Here is an 18,101-nt window from a genome sequence, read left to right on the forward strand (position 1 = left end):
GGTTGCTTTTCTAGCAGACATGTGCGACGGTAGCCAAGGATGAGATGTTATTCATTTACCTTTCCTTGATGAGCTTAATTTTATGAATTTTAATACCTCTGTTGGAAACGCAGCCTCAGTCTTACTAGTTGATTGATCACTAAAAGCTTTTGTGTGAGAAACTAAAATGACTTGGTTTTTTTATTTATTATTTTATTTGTATGTTACTTTTTTTCATAGGCACTACCAGCAGACATAATCCAAACCGCACCTCAGCCCAAAACCATTTTATACGAAGACGACGCACACATCTCCATGACGGAGGCCCTCCCCGCCCGCCTGCTCGCGGCGCCGGAACCCCTCGCTCCAGAACCGAAGGACAGAAGAAGAACCATCGTCTATGACAACGCCGATGTCTCCATGACTGGCGTGGTCCCCGGAAATATACAGGAAGATAGGAGAAAAACTATTGTCTATGGCAATGACGATGGTAATGTTTCAATAACTGGCGTATTGCCAGCTAATATCATTGATGAAGCTAAAATGAAGGATCAAAGAAAAACTATAGTGTTTGATGATAAAGATGGACATGTGTCTATGACTGGAGTTCTAACAGGCAATGTCATTGATGAAGTAAACGTTCCACCAAACATAGATAGGAGAAAGACTATTGTGTACGATGATAATAATGGCGATGTGTCTGTGACAGGCGTTGTGCCTACTAATATAATTAATGAAGCGAAAAAACAAAATGCAGATTTTAGGTCAAGAACGGTAGTTTTTGGTAACAACGATAATGACTTATCGATGACTGGAGTAGCGACAGCGAGTATACTTGATGGAGCCAAAGTTACTCAAAAACCAAGTGCAGAAAGAAGAAGAACTATTGTATACAATGATGATGATGGAAATGTGTCCATGACTGGGGTTCTTCCAGCAAATATTATCGATGAAACAAATGTACAACAGACAACTGAACGCAGAAAGACCATAGTTTACGATAATGATGATGGGAACTTGTCTATGACCGGGGCTGTACCAGCAAATGTAATTGACGAAGTTCAACAAATGGATCGCAGAAAAACTGTAGTTTTTGGAAATGATGATGGAAATCTATCTATGACTGGTGTAGCACCAATTAATATAGTTGATGGAGCCAAAGAGCCTAACGAAGGTCGCAGAAAAACAATAGTCTATGAAAATGGTGATGATGTTTCCGTTACTGGGGTTGTACTTGTTAATATACTTGACGCAGTAACTAAAGAGCCTGAGGCAGATCGGAGAAAAACAATAGTCTATAATGATAATGACGGAAATATTTCTGTCACTGGAGTAGTGCCAGCCTACATAATTGATGTAGCAAAGGAAACGGAACCTAAAGGGGAACGCAGAAAAACCATAGTTTATGACAATGAAGATGGTGATATTTCTGTAACTGGAGTAGTCCCAGTCAATATAGTTGAAGCGAGACAAATGCATGCTGATCGTAGAGACACAGTAGATGATGTAAAGGTGCTACTTGTAAATCCAGAACGGAGAAAAACAATAGTTTACGACAGGGAGGATGGAGAGTTATCCATGACTGGCGTTACACCAATTAATATACTTGATGGGGTAAATAAACAAACTACAGATAATAAAGAAACTGAAGTATATGCAAATGATGATAGAAATGTACCTCTAACTGTAGCAGCATCAGAGTTGTTTGAGGATGCCAATGAACATCTCGACGAACAAGCGGCTGAGCCGTGCACGGAACGCAGAAAAACTGTTGTTTTTGGTGATGATGATAACAATGTGTCTATAACTGGAAGAGTTCCGGCTAACATCATTCAAGAAGCTAACATTGGCCAATCAGTAAATGATGAATGTAGAAAAACTATTGTATTTGAAAATGAAGATGGAGATGTATCTAAGACTGGCATTATACCAACAAATATAATTGGTGAAGAAAATGTTATACCACCGTCTGAAAGTAATCAAAAAAGTGTTGTTTATGACAATGAAGGCAGTACTGTGGCTGCAGCAGGCCTGCTTGATAAAGAAGATGGTGATGTTGAAATCATTCAACCTTCCAATACGGATAGCAGAAACACCGTTGTTTTTGAAGATGATGATGATGGAAATATGTCTGTTACAGAAGTTATTTCTAATAACGTTGAAGAAGAACAATCTATACAAGCGTCATTTGAAAGCAGAACAACCGTCGATTTCGAGGTTAACGACGTGTTCATGACTGATTCAGTTCCAAATATAGTGCCAGAAAGTACTAACATTGAAGTACCAGAGACACCTACAAGTTTTATTGAAGGGGCTCAAACTCATAATAATAAAATTGATGTTTTCGATGATGAGGAGGATGATAAGATTGAAATGATAGACGCAGTTACGATACCAAAACTAATAGAATCTTTTGAAGAAGAAGATATATCTATGACGCAAGATGAACCACAGTCGCTAAAGAATCTTGGTTCAACCACATTTAACAAATCAGCTAATCAAGATAGGACTGCAGCCAACAAATCTTTGGCCGACCAGTTACTTTCCGGCATAGATAACCCAGCCGACCAAACGTTTGATAAACCTGGCGTTCCATTCTCAGCTACCATAGACAAGTCTCAGGCTGAACAAGTTTTTGCCACTTTAGAAAAGTCTGTGGCTCACCGGGAGCAAACTTTCAACAAATCTGTAGTTGCTCCCCTTTCCACCACATTCAATAAGTCTTCAACCGATGTAACAAATATAGAAGAAAAGCATTCAGCTACATTGAACAAATCTTTGGCCAACCAAGACATCACAAATAAATCATCATCCGGTCAAGACCAAACATTCAACAGATCTTTGGCTGCCCATTCAATATCCATGAACAAAATCCTAACTAGTAATGTTTTAGTGTACGGGGCCACAACTGAACTTGAAGCTAAGACTGATGAGAGTAATGAGATTGCACAAATAGTTGGTGATGTCAAAGTAGAACACAATGATAGCCAAGTATCTCCAAAAGGCTCACTGGCCTTATCAAAATCCTCCGCGGAGCAGCTGGCCCGGTCTCGGCTAGAAGCAGCAGCCGTCACTCCACCAAAAGAATCTATCCTTGATGTGTTACTAGATATGTCTCAGGCTTCCGGAGAAGAACTCTACAGCAAACCTCAGAGTACAACATTAACTAGACCCGTCAGCACGGTGACTGAACTAGTCAGCACCGGAACAGAACTCCTCAGCACTGCCACGGACATTGTCAGCATTGTTACTGACACAGACAGTGCTGTCACTACCGAAAGCTTCATCATGGTGAAGGATGGGGAACCGGAGACAATAGACAACCAAACTCTAGCCATAGAGTATAAGAAACAAAAGCATGGCATAGTTTGCAAACTTCAGCGGAGGCTCAGCGAGCTAAAAGACACGCTTCACATCAAACCTAAATCTCCTAAAAAGGAAAAAATTAAGACTGAAATTCAAGATCCGTGCAACACTCCAAACTTGGATAGCTCTAAAATGAACAGCGATAGTGATAAGAAGTTGCCTAAACCGGCCTTGAAGTCTCCAAGCTCTATACATACACAGGAGAAGAATAAGTCTGTGAAGATTGACTTGGCGTCCGAAATTTCCGATGACAAGGAAGAGGTAGAGTGTCAAGTCGACGATCAGATGCAAGTAGATATGTCCCTCACCGAGGAAAAAGACGAAGCGAATGAAACTAAAGGCCAAGCCAATGATACTAAAGCGATTTTAGACGCTCTTTCAGACTTTACTGACACCAGACGCTCCGGAGACTTCGGACCACCAAACCCGGATAAGATTAGACAAAGCATCGCTCCCGATAGGAAATCCATCGTTATGTCCAGAGAGGATCTGCTCCGGGAAATCTCCATGGCGCAGGTGCTCATGAAAACTGAAACGGCCCAGACGGAGTTAGATCTGGACGACACGCAGGGCAGCTCCGACGAGCAGGAGAGTCCCCCGCGGCTCAGCGGGGAGGTGGTTAAGACTCTACGTTTCGAAGACGACGAGTCCATACTAGAGTCTAAACTCCTTCAGAAACCTGTGTCATGCGACTCTCCCCCCTACCGGACGTCGTCCGTCATCCCGGCGTACGAGATCAGCGATCCGGTGAAGGAGCTGATGAAGGACCTCATAAAGCCGCTGGCGGACGTGGACCAACCTCTGTTCCTCGACCCTTGTCGAAGCTCGCAGGCCAACGAGCTAGATTCCAGCCAGATCGACTTGATTCCCGCTAAGCCTCTGCTCGTGTCTCCTCGCTCCTGTTTGAGAAAGAACGAGCAGGAGGTGGCTCACTCGGTGGCCCGCTCGGAGATGCACGTCGACGCAGAGATGGAGTCGAAGGTTAATAAGAAAGCGGAGCCGGGGCCCGTCATAGTGTTCGACCATTTGAATCCGCTGAATAACGTGGTGCTGCCGCCGTTGGATCGGGCCGTCGTTCACAAGTATAACCCGGTGGGGTCGGAGCACAGCCTGACGCCGAGTATCCCGAGCCTGGAGAGCGCGTGCTGCCAGACGGAGGCGGAGGCGGTAGCGGTGGCGGGGGCGGGCGCGGGGGCGGCGGTGGTGGGGCTGGCGCTGGCGCGCGCCACCGTGGACCGCGGCGTGGCCGTCGGCCTCAAGCTCGGCAGCTGCTTGATCGACCGAGCGGTGGCGACCACCACTGTCAACACGCTCAAGGACTGCGAAGTCAACACCTCTATTGTTATGAAAGGTAATTATCATTTGACATCGTAACTTTTTCGGCAATTTCGATGCAGCGCGGTGGAAATCGGGAACTCATACATGTTTTATAGGTAGATGAACAGTGGACACTCATTTTACTGCTATTTACCCATTATACCCAATTTTGTATGGACAAGTAAACATATGATAAAGCTTCAAATGAACTACAATTCCTTCGAAACTTGATTTTTTTCCAAATCCGAGTCCTAAAAAACTCGTGTCAGTATGGGTTAACTATCCCAGCTGACTTGAAAGTCTTCAGACATACGTATTTCTTCAACGCGACCTTGCTGCACCAAAATCGCTGGAAAAGTTCGTCTCAATTCGTTGTGCTGCAACTTTCCGCCCCGAGTACTTTAATATTCGGTAACAAATAACACAGTTAACACAAAAATTTGTGTGATTTAAAAATACACATAATAGTAGAAATTTTGTAGGTAAAATTATATAAAAAAAATCTAAATTCTACCTTTAAACTTCGACACACACAAGAACACCTGGGCCATTTCTTTCAAAGTTGTCCCCCACTTTTTTGTAATATGGGTATTTTTTACGCGATTCATCGCGAATCGCGAGGTCTTTCGACCCTGATAGGAGAAAAAAATGTACCAAGATTTCCATTACCGTCATACAAAATGTATGAAAAACTGGTAACAGAGTGGGAAAAAAACGTTTTATACCTTATTTCTCCTATTAGGATTGAAAGAGCTCGCGATTCTAAGTGTAAATCATATAAAAATTTCCAAATCCAAAAAAAAGTGGTGTTGACAACTTTGAAAAAAAAAATGGCCCACCTACGCCACAAGAAATGAAATACTTTACCTTTAGATAATATATTTTTTCTACAAATGATTCGTATATTGCAGGCAACCGCGAGATCCTGGCGCAGGACTCGTCGCTGACGCTGGTGGATGACGTGCTCCCGCGCTCGCCCGTGCGCGTCATCTTCAAGCTGGAGGAGCCCTACTCCTCCGTCATGTTGGACTCCGACCTGTCGTCTGTGCAGGACGCGCCCGACACCGGCCGCAAGCGGGGACACGCGCCGGCTAGAGGCGCGGAGGTGAGTGCGCTGTCGGCCATGCTAGACACACCTGTCGTCTGTACAGGACGCGCCCGACACCGGCCGCAAGCGGGGACACGCGCCGGCTAGAGGAGCAGAGGTGAGTGGGCTGTCGGCCATGCTAGACACACCTGTCGTCTGTACAGGACGCGCCCGACACCGGCCGCAAGCGGGGACACGCGCCGGCTAGAGGAGCAGAGGTGAGTGGGCTGTCGGCCATGCTAGACACACCTGTCGTCTGTACAGGACGCGCCCGACACCGGCCGCAAGCGGGGACACGCGCCGGCTAGAGGAGCAGAGGTGAGTGGGCTGTCGGCCATGCTAGACACACCTGTCTTCTGTACAGGACGCGCCCGACACCGGCCGCAAGCGGGGACACGCGCCGGCTAGAGGCGCGGAGGTGAGTGGGCTGTCGGCCATGCTAGACACACCTGTCGTCTGTACAGGACGCGCCCGACACCGGCCGCAAGCGGGGACACGCGCCGGCTAGAGGCGCGGAGGTGAGTGGGCTGTCGGCCATGCTAGACACACCTGTCGTCTGTACAGGACGCGCCCGACACCGGCCGCAAGCGGGGACACGCGCCGGCTAGAGGCGCGGAGGTGAGTGCGCTGTCGACCATGCTAGACACACCTGTCGTCTGTACAGGACGCGCCCGACACCGGCCGCAAGCGGGGACACGCGCCGGCTAGAGGAGCAGAGGTGAGTGGGCTGTCGGCCATGCTAGACACACCTGTCGTCTGTACAGGACGCGCCCGACACCTGCCGCAAGCGGGGACACGCGCCGGCTAGAGGCGCGGAGGTGAGTGGGCTGTCGGCCATGCTAGACACACCTGTCGTCTGTACAGGACGCGCCCGACACCGGCCGCAAGCGGGGACACGCGCCGGCTAGAGGCGCGGAGGTGAGTGGGCTGTTGGCCATGCTAGACACACCTGTCGTCTGTACAGGACGCGCCCGACACCGGCCGCAAGCGGGGACACGCGCCGGCTAGAGGAGCAGAGGTGAGTGGGCTGTCAGCCATGCTAGACACACCTGTCGTCTGTACAGGACGCGCCCGACACCGGCCGCAAGCGGGGACACGCGCCGGCTAGAGGCGCGGAGGTGAGTGCGCTGTCGGCCATGCTAGACACACCTGTCGTCTGTACAGGACGCGCCCGACACCGGCCGCAAGCGGGGACACGCGCCGGCTAGAGGCGCGGAGGTGAGTGGGCTGTCGGCCATGCTAGACACACCTGTCGTCTGTACAGGACGCGCCCGACACCGGCCGCAAGCGGGGACACGCGCCGGCTAGAGGAGCAGAGGTGAGTGGGCTGTCGGCCATGCTAGACACACCTGTCGTCTGTACAGGACGCGCCCGACACCGGCCGCAAGCGGGGACACGCGCCGGCTAGAGGCGCGGAGGTGAGTGGGCTGTCGGCCATGCTAGACACACCTGTCGTCTGTACAGGACGCGCCCGACACCGGCCGCAAGCGGGGACACGCGCCGGCTAGAGGCGCGGAGGTGAGTGGGCTGTCGGCCATGCTAGACACACCTGTCGTCTGTACAGGACGCGCCCGACACCGGCCGCAAGCGGGGACACGCGCCGGCTAGAGGAGCAGAGGTGAGTGGGCTGTCGGCCATGCTAGACACACCTGTCGTCTGTACAGGACGCGCCCGACACCGGCCGCAAGCGGGGACACGCGCCGGCTAGAGGCGCGGAGGTGAGTGGCTGATGTGTGCGCGTCATCTTCAAACTATCAGACCTATACTCTTCTGTCATGCTAGGCAACGCTGTCGTCTGTACAAGACTCACCCGACACCGGCCGGAAGCGAGGACAATACCCTGCTCGGGGCTTGAGGCAGGGCCGGATTAAGGGTAGAGCGAGTGGAGCGGCCACTCTAGGCGCCACATGGCAAGGGGGCGCCAAAATCGAGAATGTGGAAAAATCCATACAAAAAAATTATACGTTGCGCGGGCGCGCACATATGACAAAATGGCGAGAGGAGTCGGGAATGAATCCGCTATTGAAAAATCTAGATTTGTATTTCAGATTAAGTGGAAAGTTCCACCGCATTGCCAACATATACCAACATTCATAAGGGCGCTGTAAAAGGAGGATTCTAGCCCTTGACGAACCACATTGTTGTGCGGCGAACGACAAAGTTACGTCGCTATCCAAATGCAAAAATATGAGTCTACCCGACAGTCCAAAGCGGAGTTCCTCATAAAGCCAAAGGCGCAAAACGTTTCAGAAAGGCGCAATTTTGTGAGTCCCAGCAGATGGTGAGCGAACTTCAAAGCACTAAGATTACTTAGTGGCAAAATAACGAAATGGGTATCCCGACGGTGATGATCGAGTCCGCAGTTAATCTCTTAATTAACTCTTAGTATTATAAAAATAATAGTGATGGGGAAATATAAGGCCTAAAAGTCGGGAACATAGGCGCCCAGTGAAGTCAAAATGACCCAAAATATGTCAAAGACCGCACCTCTGCAGAACATAAAAGCTTGAAAGTTCGCGGATTCCGCGCTGGCGGGTTGAGTCTTCATAAATCGAGTAAAAAAATCGCGCTCGCTTCGCTCGCGCTTACTATTTATATGTTCTCTTTTAGTTATTTAGGAAAAAATTCGAATGTGCTTTCCTGACTTTGCCACTATACTATAGTGGCTCCATTTTGTTAGTTATTTTATATATTTACATGATATCCACGTTCAGCCACACGTAACTATGCTACTGCTAGGGTGCGACTACGAAAGTTCAACCATTTGTCCCTTTCGTACTCTGTATCTGTATGATGAAATCCATAAATTCTGTATTACGTCAATCTTCAAATTACGGCATTACTATGAAAAAAATTTCGCGCTCGCTACGCTCGCGATTTATTTTCCTATGTAGTGAACCCTTACCAAGGGGCGCCGAAACTCAAACTCGCTCTACCCTGATCGAGTGCACGGGCCGGCGCTGGCTTGAGGTACAAGTTTGACGAATTCGTGAGGCCCGGAGCATATGCGGGACAGAAAACAATGAGTCATATAAAATAATAAACAAGTCACTAATGTATTTACAATATTTTAAGCAAGTCGAAATAACGCTCGACATGTTTCGATCGATTTCCGAAAATCTTCACTCGCCGAATGCTCTGCGCGTACTGCGTTATTTCGATTTGATTAAAACTTGAGTAACGCGCTTAAAATATTGTAAATATGTTTGAGTCTCACGAGAGTTTTATACGTCACTAACGTGTTTAATTTTATATGAGTAGATTAACTAATATAATTCGAGGTACGTACAGGGGTCTAGAATCTAGATCTAGATTGCGTCCCTGGGGAACTCTGAGGCACTTTACGTTTAGAGTAGGGATGGTCGTGGCATCCACGAAAACGCTCTTCTTTTTTTATTGAGTGGACGGTGGGGTGTGAAAGTATAATAAGATTATACTATGTTGAAACGATACAATTATTGTGTAAATAATTTCTGTTGTCACTTGTCACGAATAAATGATTTCTAAATTTATTTTTAACAAGCAGAAACGTCTGCTAACGATTCTAAACATTCGAAGACAGAGTCTTGCACGGATTGCAAATGATGCGGGTTCAAGTCCCGCCGGAAGCGTAAATTTTTCCATTTTTTCCTTTAATATAAAAATGTAAATGATTTCTATTTCTATTCAACACTCTGCTGTAACGAAGAACATAAAGTTACATTCGAAACGTTAAACCAAATATCACAAGTAAGAGCATTTGCTTAAACTCATTGTAGTTTAATTTTTTTTAAGGAATAACTGGTAGATAATGGCTTATTAAAAAATTACTACGTTATATGATTCATTTAGAAAAGATGTGATCCAATTTATTGTTCTTATTTTTAAGGCAAGAATAATTTCAAAAGTATACGATTTTATGAAAAGAGAAGCGAATAGCAACCACGCAACAAACCCCACGGACGCTCTTTGCAGAACCGCTCAAGCCGTCGGGCTCTCAGAAAATACTATAAATAGAATTATACACGAAAGAAACAGACTTGCAGTGAGTAAAACTACATCCGCATCAACTATAGATTCGACAGAATCCATGCTAGAAACAAAAGATTCACGTATAAATAAAAATTTGTCTCAAAAAGAGCCAACTACGCTAAATTCCAGTTTCATCACCAACTGCGCTTCCATATTTACTTCACGTAGGAAAAAGACAACTGTTCCGCCGAGACAACATGTAGACGAAGTCCCAACAAACAAAATATCCTTATAAAATCAATCTATAAGGGCTAAACACTCATAGTAGTTTTAAAATAGCATTCATTATGCCAGAGTTCCTTATAGCGGCTCATTATAAGAGAATTTGGCCTAATAGTACATTTACTCTTATAATTTGGCCATGTACACGTTAATAAGTCAAATTTATATGACTGCAATAAGGGTTTAAAAATATTTACTCTTATAGTAGCTCATTATAAGAGGATTTGGCCAATAGTACATTTACTCTTATAACTTGGCCATGTACACGTTAATAAGTCCAATTTATATGACTGCAATAAGGGTTTAAAAATATTTACTCTTATAGTAGCTCATTATAAGAGGATTTGGCCAATAGTACATTTACTCTTATAACTTGGCCATGTACACGTTAATAAGTCCAATTTATATGACTGCAATAAGGGTTTCAAAATATGTATTCTTATAGAAGCCATTTAAAATGCCTTTTCGCTGTATAATATTCAAAGCACTATAAAAGCTTTTGTTATGGCCAATTATTCTTATAAAAGTAATGCATAAGATAACTATGATGCTTTATGCCTCATAGGAGCATATAATAAAACGTCTATCCAGCAAACAAATTATAGCATTTTATAAAGTGTTTTAAAGAATTAAAGCAATACATTTTCTCTTATACAATAATTATAAAGGCATTATTCTTGAAAGTGTCGTATTAAAAGTTTTTATAAAACTTGATTCGTCATTTTGAAAATCCAGCGAATGTGAACAATCTGATCCCAACTTATCGATTAGTGGTTCCGTAGAGGATACCATTATGGAATAATTATAAGAATATGCAGGCAAGCAGCAGTGACAGTAATACAGGTATATCGTTAAATGATGAATTGAGTTTGGATTTAGCTTAATAATTATATTTTTTGTTCTTATTTAAGGTGTCTGTAGCTCTGCGGTGAAAAATGTTAAGGTATATACAGCGGGGCCGCGGGGCAGATCTCGACTGGAGGGCAAATGTAACTGGTCCATTGTTTCCATGTTTTACAATGTTTACATTATTAAATAGATTGTCCACCGGTTATACCAGACTAGCATGCACTCGGAGGTGGCCAATTATACATAACTGAGCGTATAAGAGACTATTACCAAGGCACTCAGTTTTTTTATCCATCAGTACCTACTAATATTAATTTTTAAGATTAACTTTATTAGAATAAGTTCCAAAAGTGTATTCCTTACTTTATGGACTTTGGTCTGAAATAAAAAAATCTTTTATTGCGGGTTATCATTGTGAATGTTGGACGATCTGAATAAGTGAATACAATGTTCGGCTATTTTAAGAAGAAACCGATTTTATATGTAGTCCTTTTGGGACTAAGACAGATTAAAATTGAGGACAAATAAAGACAAACTCACTGTTTTTAAGATATTTATTTATGTGCAACGAAACAAAACCGATACAAGTAACTTTATAAGATTAATATTTTCAGTTCTATTGCTCACGATGTTGCTGTTTCAATGAGTCTACATACTTCAAAATATTAATATATTCTTCAGAGCGCCTACACGGTGGTAGAAATTGTAATTAACCTATCAGTAAATTTCCAAAATAATAAGTAGTTTCTTTTATCGAGGTCTTCATCAAATTCACAAAAGATATATTGATTTTCGTTTTCTTGTTTTGAATTATCAGCGCCATCTTTGCTTGGTGTGATTTTCTTACAACCTAAACTATTTCCTGCGTCCTCTTCCATTTTGCATGTTTTTTGATCCACCACTCCTGGCTTATTTTTGGGTGTAAGTAATGATTGTGGCTGATTTTCTCCATCAGAATATGTGCCGTTTTGTAGTTCATCTGTAATATAAAAAAAATATTTATTTGAAGTCTTAGGCTAGGCTGTTTATAGTTATCGACACAAAGTCCATTGTGATGGCGGTACTGAAATCGTCTGTGGTTTTCAATAGCACTTACTTACTAAGAGGAGGAGAAGAGTTTGTCATCTTCACGTCACTAAAACGGCTGACTATGTATCTCATCCACAGATTCTGTAACAATAACCATAATAATAAATATCAAATAGAGTATTTGACTCAGCATTTACAATAAATCAATAGGAAGTAATAAAATAAGGCACCAGAAGATTAAATATTCCGAAGCACAAGTTTGTTTTAAATTGAAAATTCTAGGTATATCTTCCTAATGAAATATTGAAAATATCAGTATTACCTGACATGCTGCGGACTACACGGTTTTATTTTGTTCTATGCCGGTTAATCGAACCAAACCTTTATCAAAGCGTTCCCCAAAATACCGGTTTAAAAAGAACGGTCTTTTGAACAAAAATGCAATTTCAAAGTTTTGCGCCAAGTACATGATAACTAGACAGCGGATTTCAGGTAGCGATTTAAATATTAATATGGATATGACTAGTGTAATTTTTTAAATAAATGTCATGTGGTTTATAATCTATTATTATTACCTACATCGCACACCACAAACTTCACTGAATAATTAGATTAAATTAATGTTATTTTTTATTTTATAAATTAAAGTATTTTATTCTAAATAATGGACTTTCAATTTAAATATATATAAGAAGCGAATTATTTTCATTTTTATATTCTTTGAGCCATAATAGAAGTTTTTACTGTGCAATGCGCAGAAGAAATATTTTTTTTATTTTTATTTATTATCATTATAATTTTTGCCCAATATTCACAAAAGCATCCAAAAAGGGTTTTACTTTTATGTTCCCATACATTTTTTCGTGTGTAGAAAAAATAATAAATATTGTATGCGAGTCATACTTATTCATATTAATATTTAAATCGCTACCTGAAATCTGCTCTCTAACGATAACGTTATGAATTTTTAACTGCTATCCGTTACAAATATTTAACTAGATGGTAAGGTTCGGGATTTCACTAATTGTGAGAAGGAACCCTAAAGATATATAAAATGGCGAATCATAAGTAACACCGGTGGCTATTATAAAGTTTTTACTCTTATAGAGTATTTGTAAATGATGTGCTTACTGCTTTTACTCTTATAACAGCCTTGCTCAAGACATGTCAAAATTAATTAACCGCATTTTTAGTACAAAACCGTTGAAATACAAGCGCGCATTAATAATACAACACATTTTATATCACATTTCACCATGAAATTGGATTCCCACACAGTTTTCATAATAAATAAGCAAATAATTGTAATATGTAAATGTTAACTTACCGTTTACTAACTTGCAAAATGGATGACTTGATGATGATGTACACATAAATCACTACGAAAAGCACAATAAACTTTTAAAACAGTATCCTGTTTCGCCGTTATGAGTTTTACTCCCTTATATCTGATGATCACAAAACGTGTACAAGAGCTATTGCCCTTATTAAAGCTTTGAATATGATTCTTACAAGTATAATTGCCTTTATTAAAGCTTTAAATATGATTCTTATTAGTACATTAGCCTTTTAAAAGCACTTTTCTTGCCATTATAAGGTTAACTTTCTTATTGCATGCCATAATAAAACACGTACAAGATAAGAAAGCTAATAATATAGCAACTACAAGGGGGATATAAGGTTTTTGGCCTTATAAGGTGTGCCCAAATGCCCTCTTGTAAAGGGTTTACAAGGTTATTATAAGAGTACTATTTTTGGCATTATAAGCCACTATAAGACTAATTTTTGTTAGTTGGGGTAGATCTCGGCGCCCTTCGCAGAACTATTCATTCTCGTTTAGAAAATAGACAAATTGCAACTTTAGAGCAGATACAGAAAGTTTTACAAAGACGTGCACAATTTGACGGATGTATGTCGACGCTCAGCAGAGTGTTGCGCAAGCTCGGGTATCGATGGAAAGTAGAAAATAACAGGAAGATCCTTATAGAGAGACTCGACATTCAGATTCTGAGATTAACATATTTAAAACAGATCAAGTTTCTCCGTGATCAAGACCGACCCATAGTGTACACTTTTGAGGCTTATATTAACGTCAACGTACTAATAAAATGTTGTACCACGAAGAAAATAAAAGGAGTACGCATTATACATGCCGGGAGCGCAGAAGGGTTCATCCCAAACGCGCTGGCAACATACAGGACAGAAATCAAAACTAACTATGACTATATCAATACGGAAAAATATCTCAAGTGGTTGAAAGAGAAGCTTTTACCGAATATCCCCGAAAATTCAGTCGTCGTCATAGATGCAGCCTGCTATCATTCAATCTCTGAAAAGGTTCCTACATCTAACTCTAAGAGATCTGTAATAAAGGCGTGTTTGCGCGAGAACCACATAAATTACGACCGGTGTTTTAGAAAAGTTGAGTTATACGACCTAATTTTGAAAAATAAAGAAAGATTACACAAGAATAAGATTGATGATTTACTAATAGAGAACTCAATGGTAAAGCTGCCTCCGCATCATCCGGATTTGAATCCTTTGGAAAACATTTGGAGGATCATAAAGGACGATGTGGCTAATCGCATTGTGAATGAGAGCTATTCATGCATGATACCTATCCTGAACGAAGCGTTTGATAAAGTAACTGTGGACGTTTGGCGCGATACGTGTCAGCGCGTGGAAGAAATTGAAGAAGAGTACTTAAAACACTGCGATTCTGATATCGGTTTTGTTAAAACGTGCCACTGACGAGTCGGAATCTTAAATTAATGTTTCTGGAACTAGCGATGATTCAGAATAAAAGTTAGAAGATGACGATTTGTTTTTATTGTAACAGACAATTGTTAGGTCAGATTATATGGATTAAATGTTTTTTATTTATATTTGACAATAAAGATATTTTTATAAGACCGATTTGCTTTTTTATTTTAAGGTAGTGGACCCATTAGGTTAGGCAAAAGGTAAATAGGAATGTATTTCCTTATATTAGTTTTCATATCAAAAGAGAAAAATGGAATCCCTAAACCTATAGGAACACTAACTTTGTCTGTCTGCGAAGATCCTCGCGGACGCGTGTAGGTATAGGTAAAGTCACACTAGAATGGAAAATAAAACAAAATACTCATACTCGGCTCTGGAATCCATCGAAACTGTGAAAAAAACAAATTTGCAGCCGTTATCGTTAAGTCACAAAAACGTACATTTCTGCATTCTCAAAAATAACCAAAACAAATAGATACTACGAAATTAGGAAAATAATAGGTTTATTTTCGTTATTTAAATTGACTAATAGAGGTATTGGCGTGTAGGGCACATCACATTTTGACGCGAATAATATCGTCATCACGAATACAGAGAAATATCTGAAAATATAATAAGACCATATTATTTGTAAAATTCATAGAAGCCTGCGAGAGAGACTTAAGAAAACAGACAGGCAGACGGATATAGTCGCACCATAAGGGTTCTTTTTGTACCTTTTTGGTGCGGAGCCCTAAAACGGCTTTTTAACGCTTTGCGACAGCACACGACGCCTTATGCGTTCTCGGTGGTCAAAGGGTTAATGAATGGGTATATTTGTGTGCAGGTGACGCCGAAACCGGCGATCAAGGTGCAGAAGGTGTCGAACAACATGCAGGTGTCGCGGCGCCCGCGCAGCCAGTCGCCCGCCGGCAAGGACAAGGAGATCGCGCCGCCCAGCAGAGGTGATCTAAATCGGTTCATCTGTTTGGGAGCTACGATGCCACAAACAGACACACACACACACACACACACACACACACACAGAGACATACAGACAGACACGTCAAATTCCCCGTCGTTTTTGCGTCGGGGGTTAAAAAATTGAAGAAATAAACAGTTTTTTTTAGAGTGTAATTGTGACGCCGTAATGATTGTGAATGTTGTCCCCGGCAGGGTCGTCGGTGACGGTGGCGCAGCTGTACGCGTGCGCGCGCAGCGTCACCTCCGCCTCGGCCACCGACTCGCGCTGCAGCAAAGGTGAGCCCGGAGAACGGACTTCATCCATACCATACTCCGTACACGTACCGCACTCCCGCTCCAGTATGGCCACTCCCGCTCCCCGCTGAAAGTGCCGCCCACCCCCTCTCAGTTACTGCACAGTTACCACCTGTCACAAACGCGAACAGTCGACCTGTCATATTTCACTCACACAAGCATGTGTACTCGTTCACCTACACGAGCTTAGACTGTGTGCTAGGAACGCGCGTCTTTCATATATTTGATCGCCAGTGTCCGAAGTGTGGCACGGACCACGGTGCACCTCTCAATGTGTACCAGTAACCCATTTCTCGAAGCTACAAGTTACAAGTAGCAGTCGCTGTTCGCTGTCTATTCGTGTCTAATGATTCTAATGAACGAGTTTAAGATTATAAGTTGAAAAAAGACTTCCGTTTCTGACTTTTTATTTTTCTGTATTAATGGTTTGCCTTGGTGGTGCAATAAAATGTTGACTTACACTGGTGCGATTGCTTGATTGATTGTATTTATGTATATTTGTAATACTGCTGTCACCACTAGATTGGCGTCCCGAGTTGCTTCACGAAGCGAGTTCCAAGAACTTAGTCGCCGAGCAGGAGTCCGGCGTCAACGTAGTGGCTAAGATCGACGTACTGCCTTTCATGGGGTAAGTCAGGCACTGCGGTCTCTGGCAGTCTCATTTTACATGGTGATATTCTGTGTAAAAAGTATAGCGGGAAAAAGTACTAAATCTAAGATTGACTGTGATTTTGATGACCTGTGAATTTTACCATTACTTTTTTGAAATTGAATAGTACTTGAAATTGAATAGTACGTACTGTCACGGTCGCCATGTAGTATGGGTAGCGCCGGGAAGGAGGTTGATGGAAACACGGAGACAGTGGTTGCGGCGTTGCGGGTTATGTGTAATCTCGTACTATTCTCCGAACGATTCCCCCGATACTAGTTTACATTTAATTATATGTATTATAATTAATCTACGTGCCGGTTGAGTGAATTGTGGTTCGGAGGTGATCTATCGCTATCTTAGTATCTAACATCTTATTATCGCTACACGTGTAGATACTAAGGTTTGCCTATCATAATATTAATACATCCATTCTGTGAAACTATGTTGTTTTTACAATCTCTGTAATCAATTCAATTCATTAATAGTTACCAACTTAGCATGGCCTACTAAAGGCCAGTTAGATCGACCACAGTTTACTCACAGTTACAAGAAGTTATATACTTTTACTTTTAGTTATAAACTTCCCCCACAATCAAATCCTACCGAACGCTTTAACACAGATATAGAATGGCGCATTACGTCTGAACCCCGTCGGTATTTATAACCGTTTATATGGTGATCACCCGCCCATCGTGTTCACGAGATCCCACCAAGCGAGTTCTTGGTTACGAACGTGTTCATTCTTAATCTTACAGCATTTATTTGAATGTGCAGCACCTCGGAATGCGAGTGGGAGTCCCGAGCGGCGGACGTCTGGACATTCCGGCTGCTGCGCGCGCGGCTGCGGCTGATGATCCGCCTCGAGCACCGCGCCACCAACACCACCCGCGTGCTGGTGCGCGCCGACACGCCCGTGCGCCTGGTGACCGTGCAGCACGTGCAGCAAGGTACGTGCGGCTGATGATCCGCCTCGAGCACCGCGCCACCAACACCACCCGCGTGCTGGTGCGCGCCGACACGCCCGTGCGCCTGGTGACCGTGCAGCACGTGCAGCAAGGTACGTGCGGCTGATGATCCGCCTCGAGCACCGCGCCACCAACACCACCCGCGTGCTGGTGCGCGCCGACACGCCCGTGCGCCTGGTGACCGTGCAGCACGTGCAGCAAGGTACGTGCGGCTGATGATCCGCCTCGAGCACCGCGCCACCAACACCACCCGCGTGCTGGTGCGCGCCGACACGCCCGTGCGCCTGGTGACCGTGCAGCACGTGCAGCAAGGTACGTGCGGCTGATGATCCGCCTCGAGCACCGCGCCACCAACACCACCCGCGTGCTGGTGCGCGCCGACACGCCCGTGCGCCTGGTGACCGTGCAGCACGTGCAGCAAGGTACGTGCGGCTGATGATCCGCCTCGAGCACCGCGCCACCAACACCACCCGCGTGCTGGTGCGCGCCGACACGCCCGTGCGCCTGGTGACCGTGCAGCACGTGCAGCAAGGTACGTGCGGCTGATGATCCGCCTCGAGCACCGCGCCACCAACACCACCCGCGTGCTGGTGCGCGCCGACAC

At 43.8% G+C, this 18,101-nt stretch overlaps 1 protein-coding gene across 1 annotated transcript; it reads left to right on the top strand.

Annotated features, from left to right (window-relative positions):
- The first annotated feature begins 435 nt into the window (after positions 1-435).
- LOC125239788 lies at positions 436-17,606 on the top strand. Its single transcript, XM_048147473.1, has 6 exons — positions 436-4,696; positions 5,574-5,767; positions 15,450-15,567; positions 15,779-15,862; positions 16,403-16,508; positions 17,307-17,606. Exons 1-6 carry the CDS (start codon positions 523-525, stop codon positions 17,491-17,493), a joined length of 4,863 nt encoding a protein of 1,620 aa, XP_048003430.1. The 5' UTR covers positions 436-522; the 3' UTR covers positions 17,494-17,606.
- Positions 17,607-18,101: the final 495 nt, after the last annotated feature.

This window comes from Leguminivora glycinivorella, chromosome 26 (genome assembly GCF_023078275.1).
Source record: "Leguminivora glycinivorella isolate SPB_JAAS2020 chromosome 26, LegGlyc_1.1, whole genome shotgun sequence".
NCBI lineage: Eukaryota > Metazoa > Arthropoda > Insecta > Lepidoptera > Tortricidae > Leguminivora > Leguminivora glycinivorella.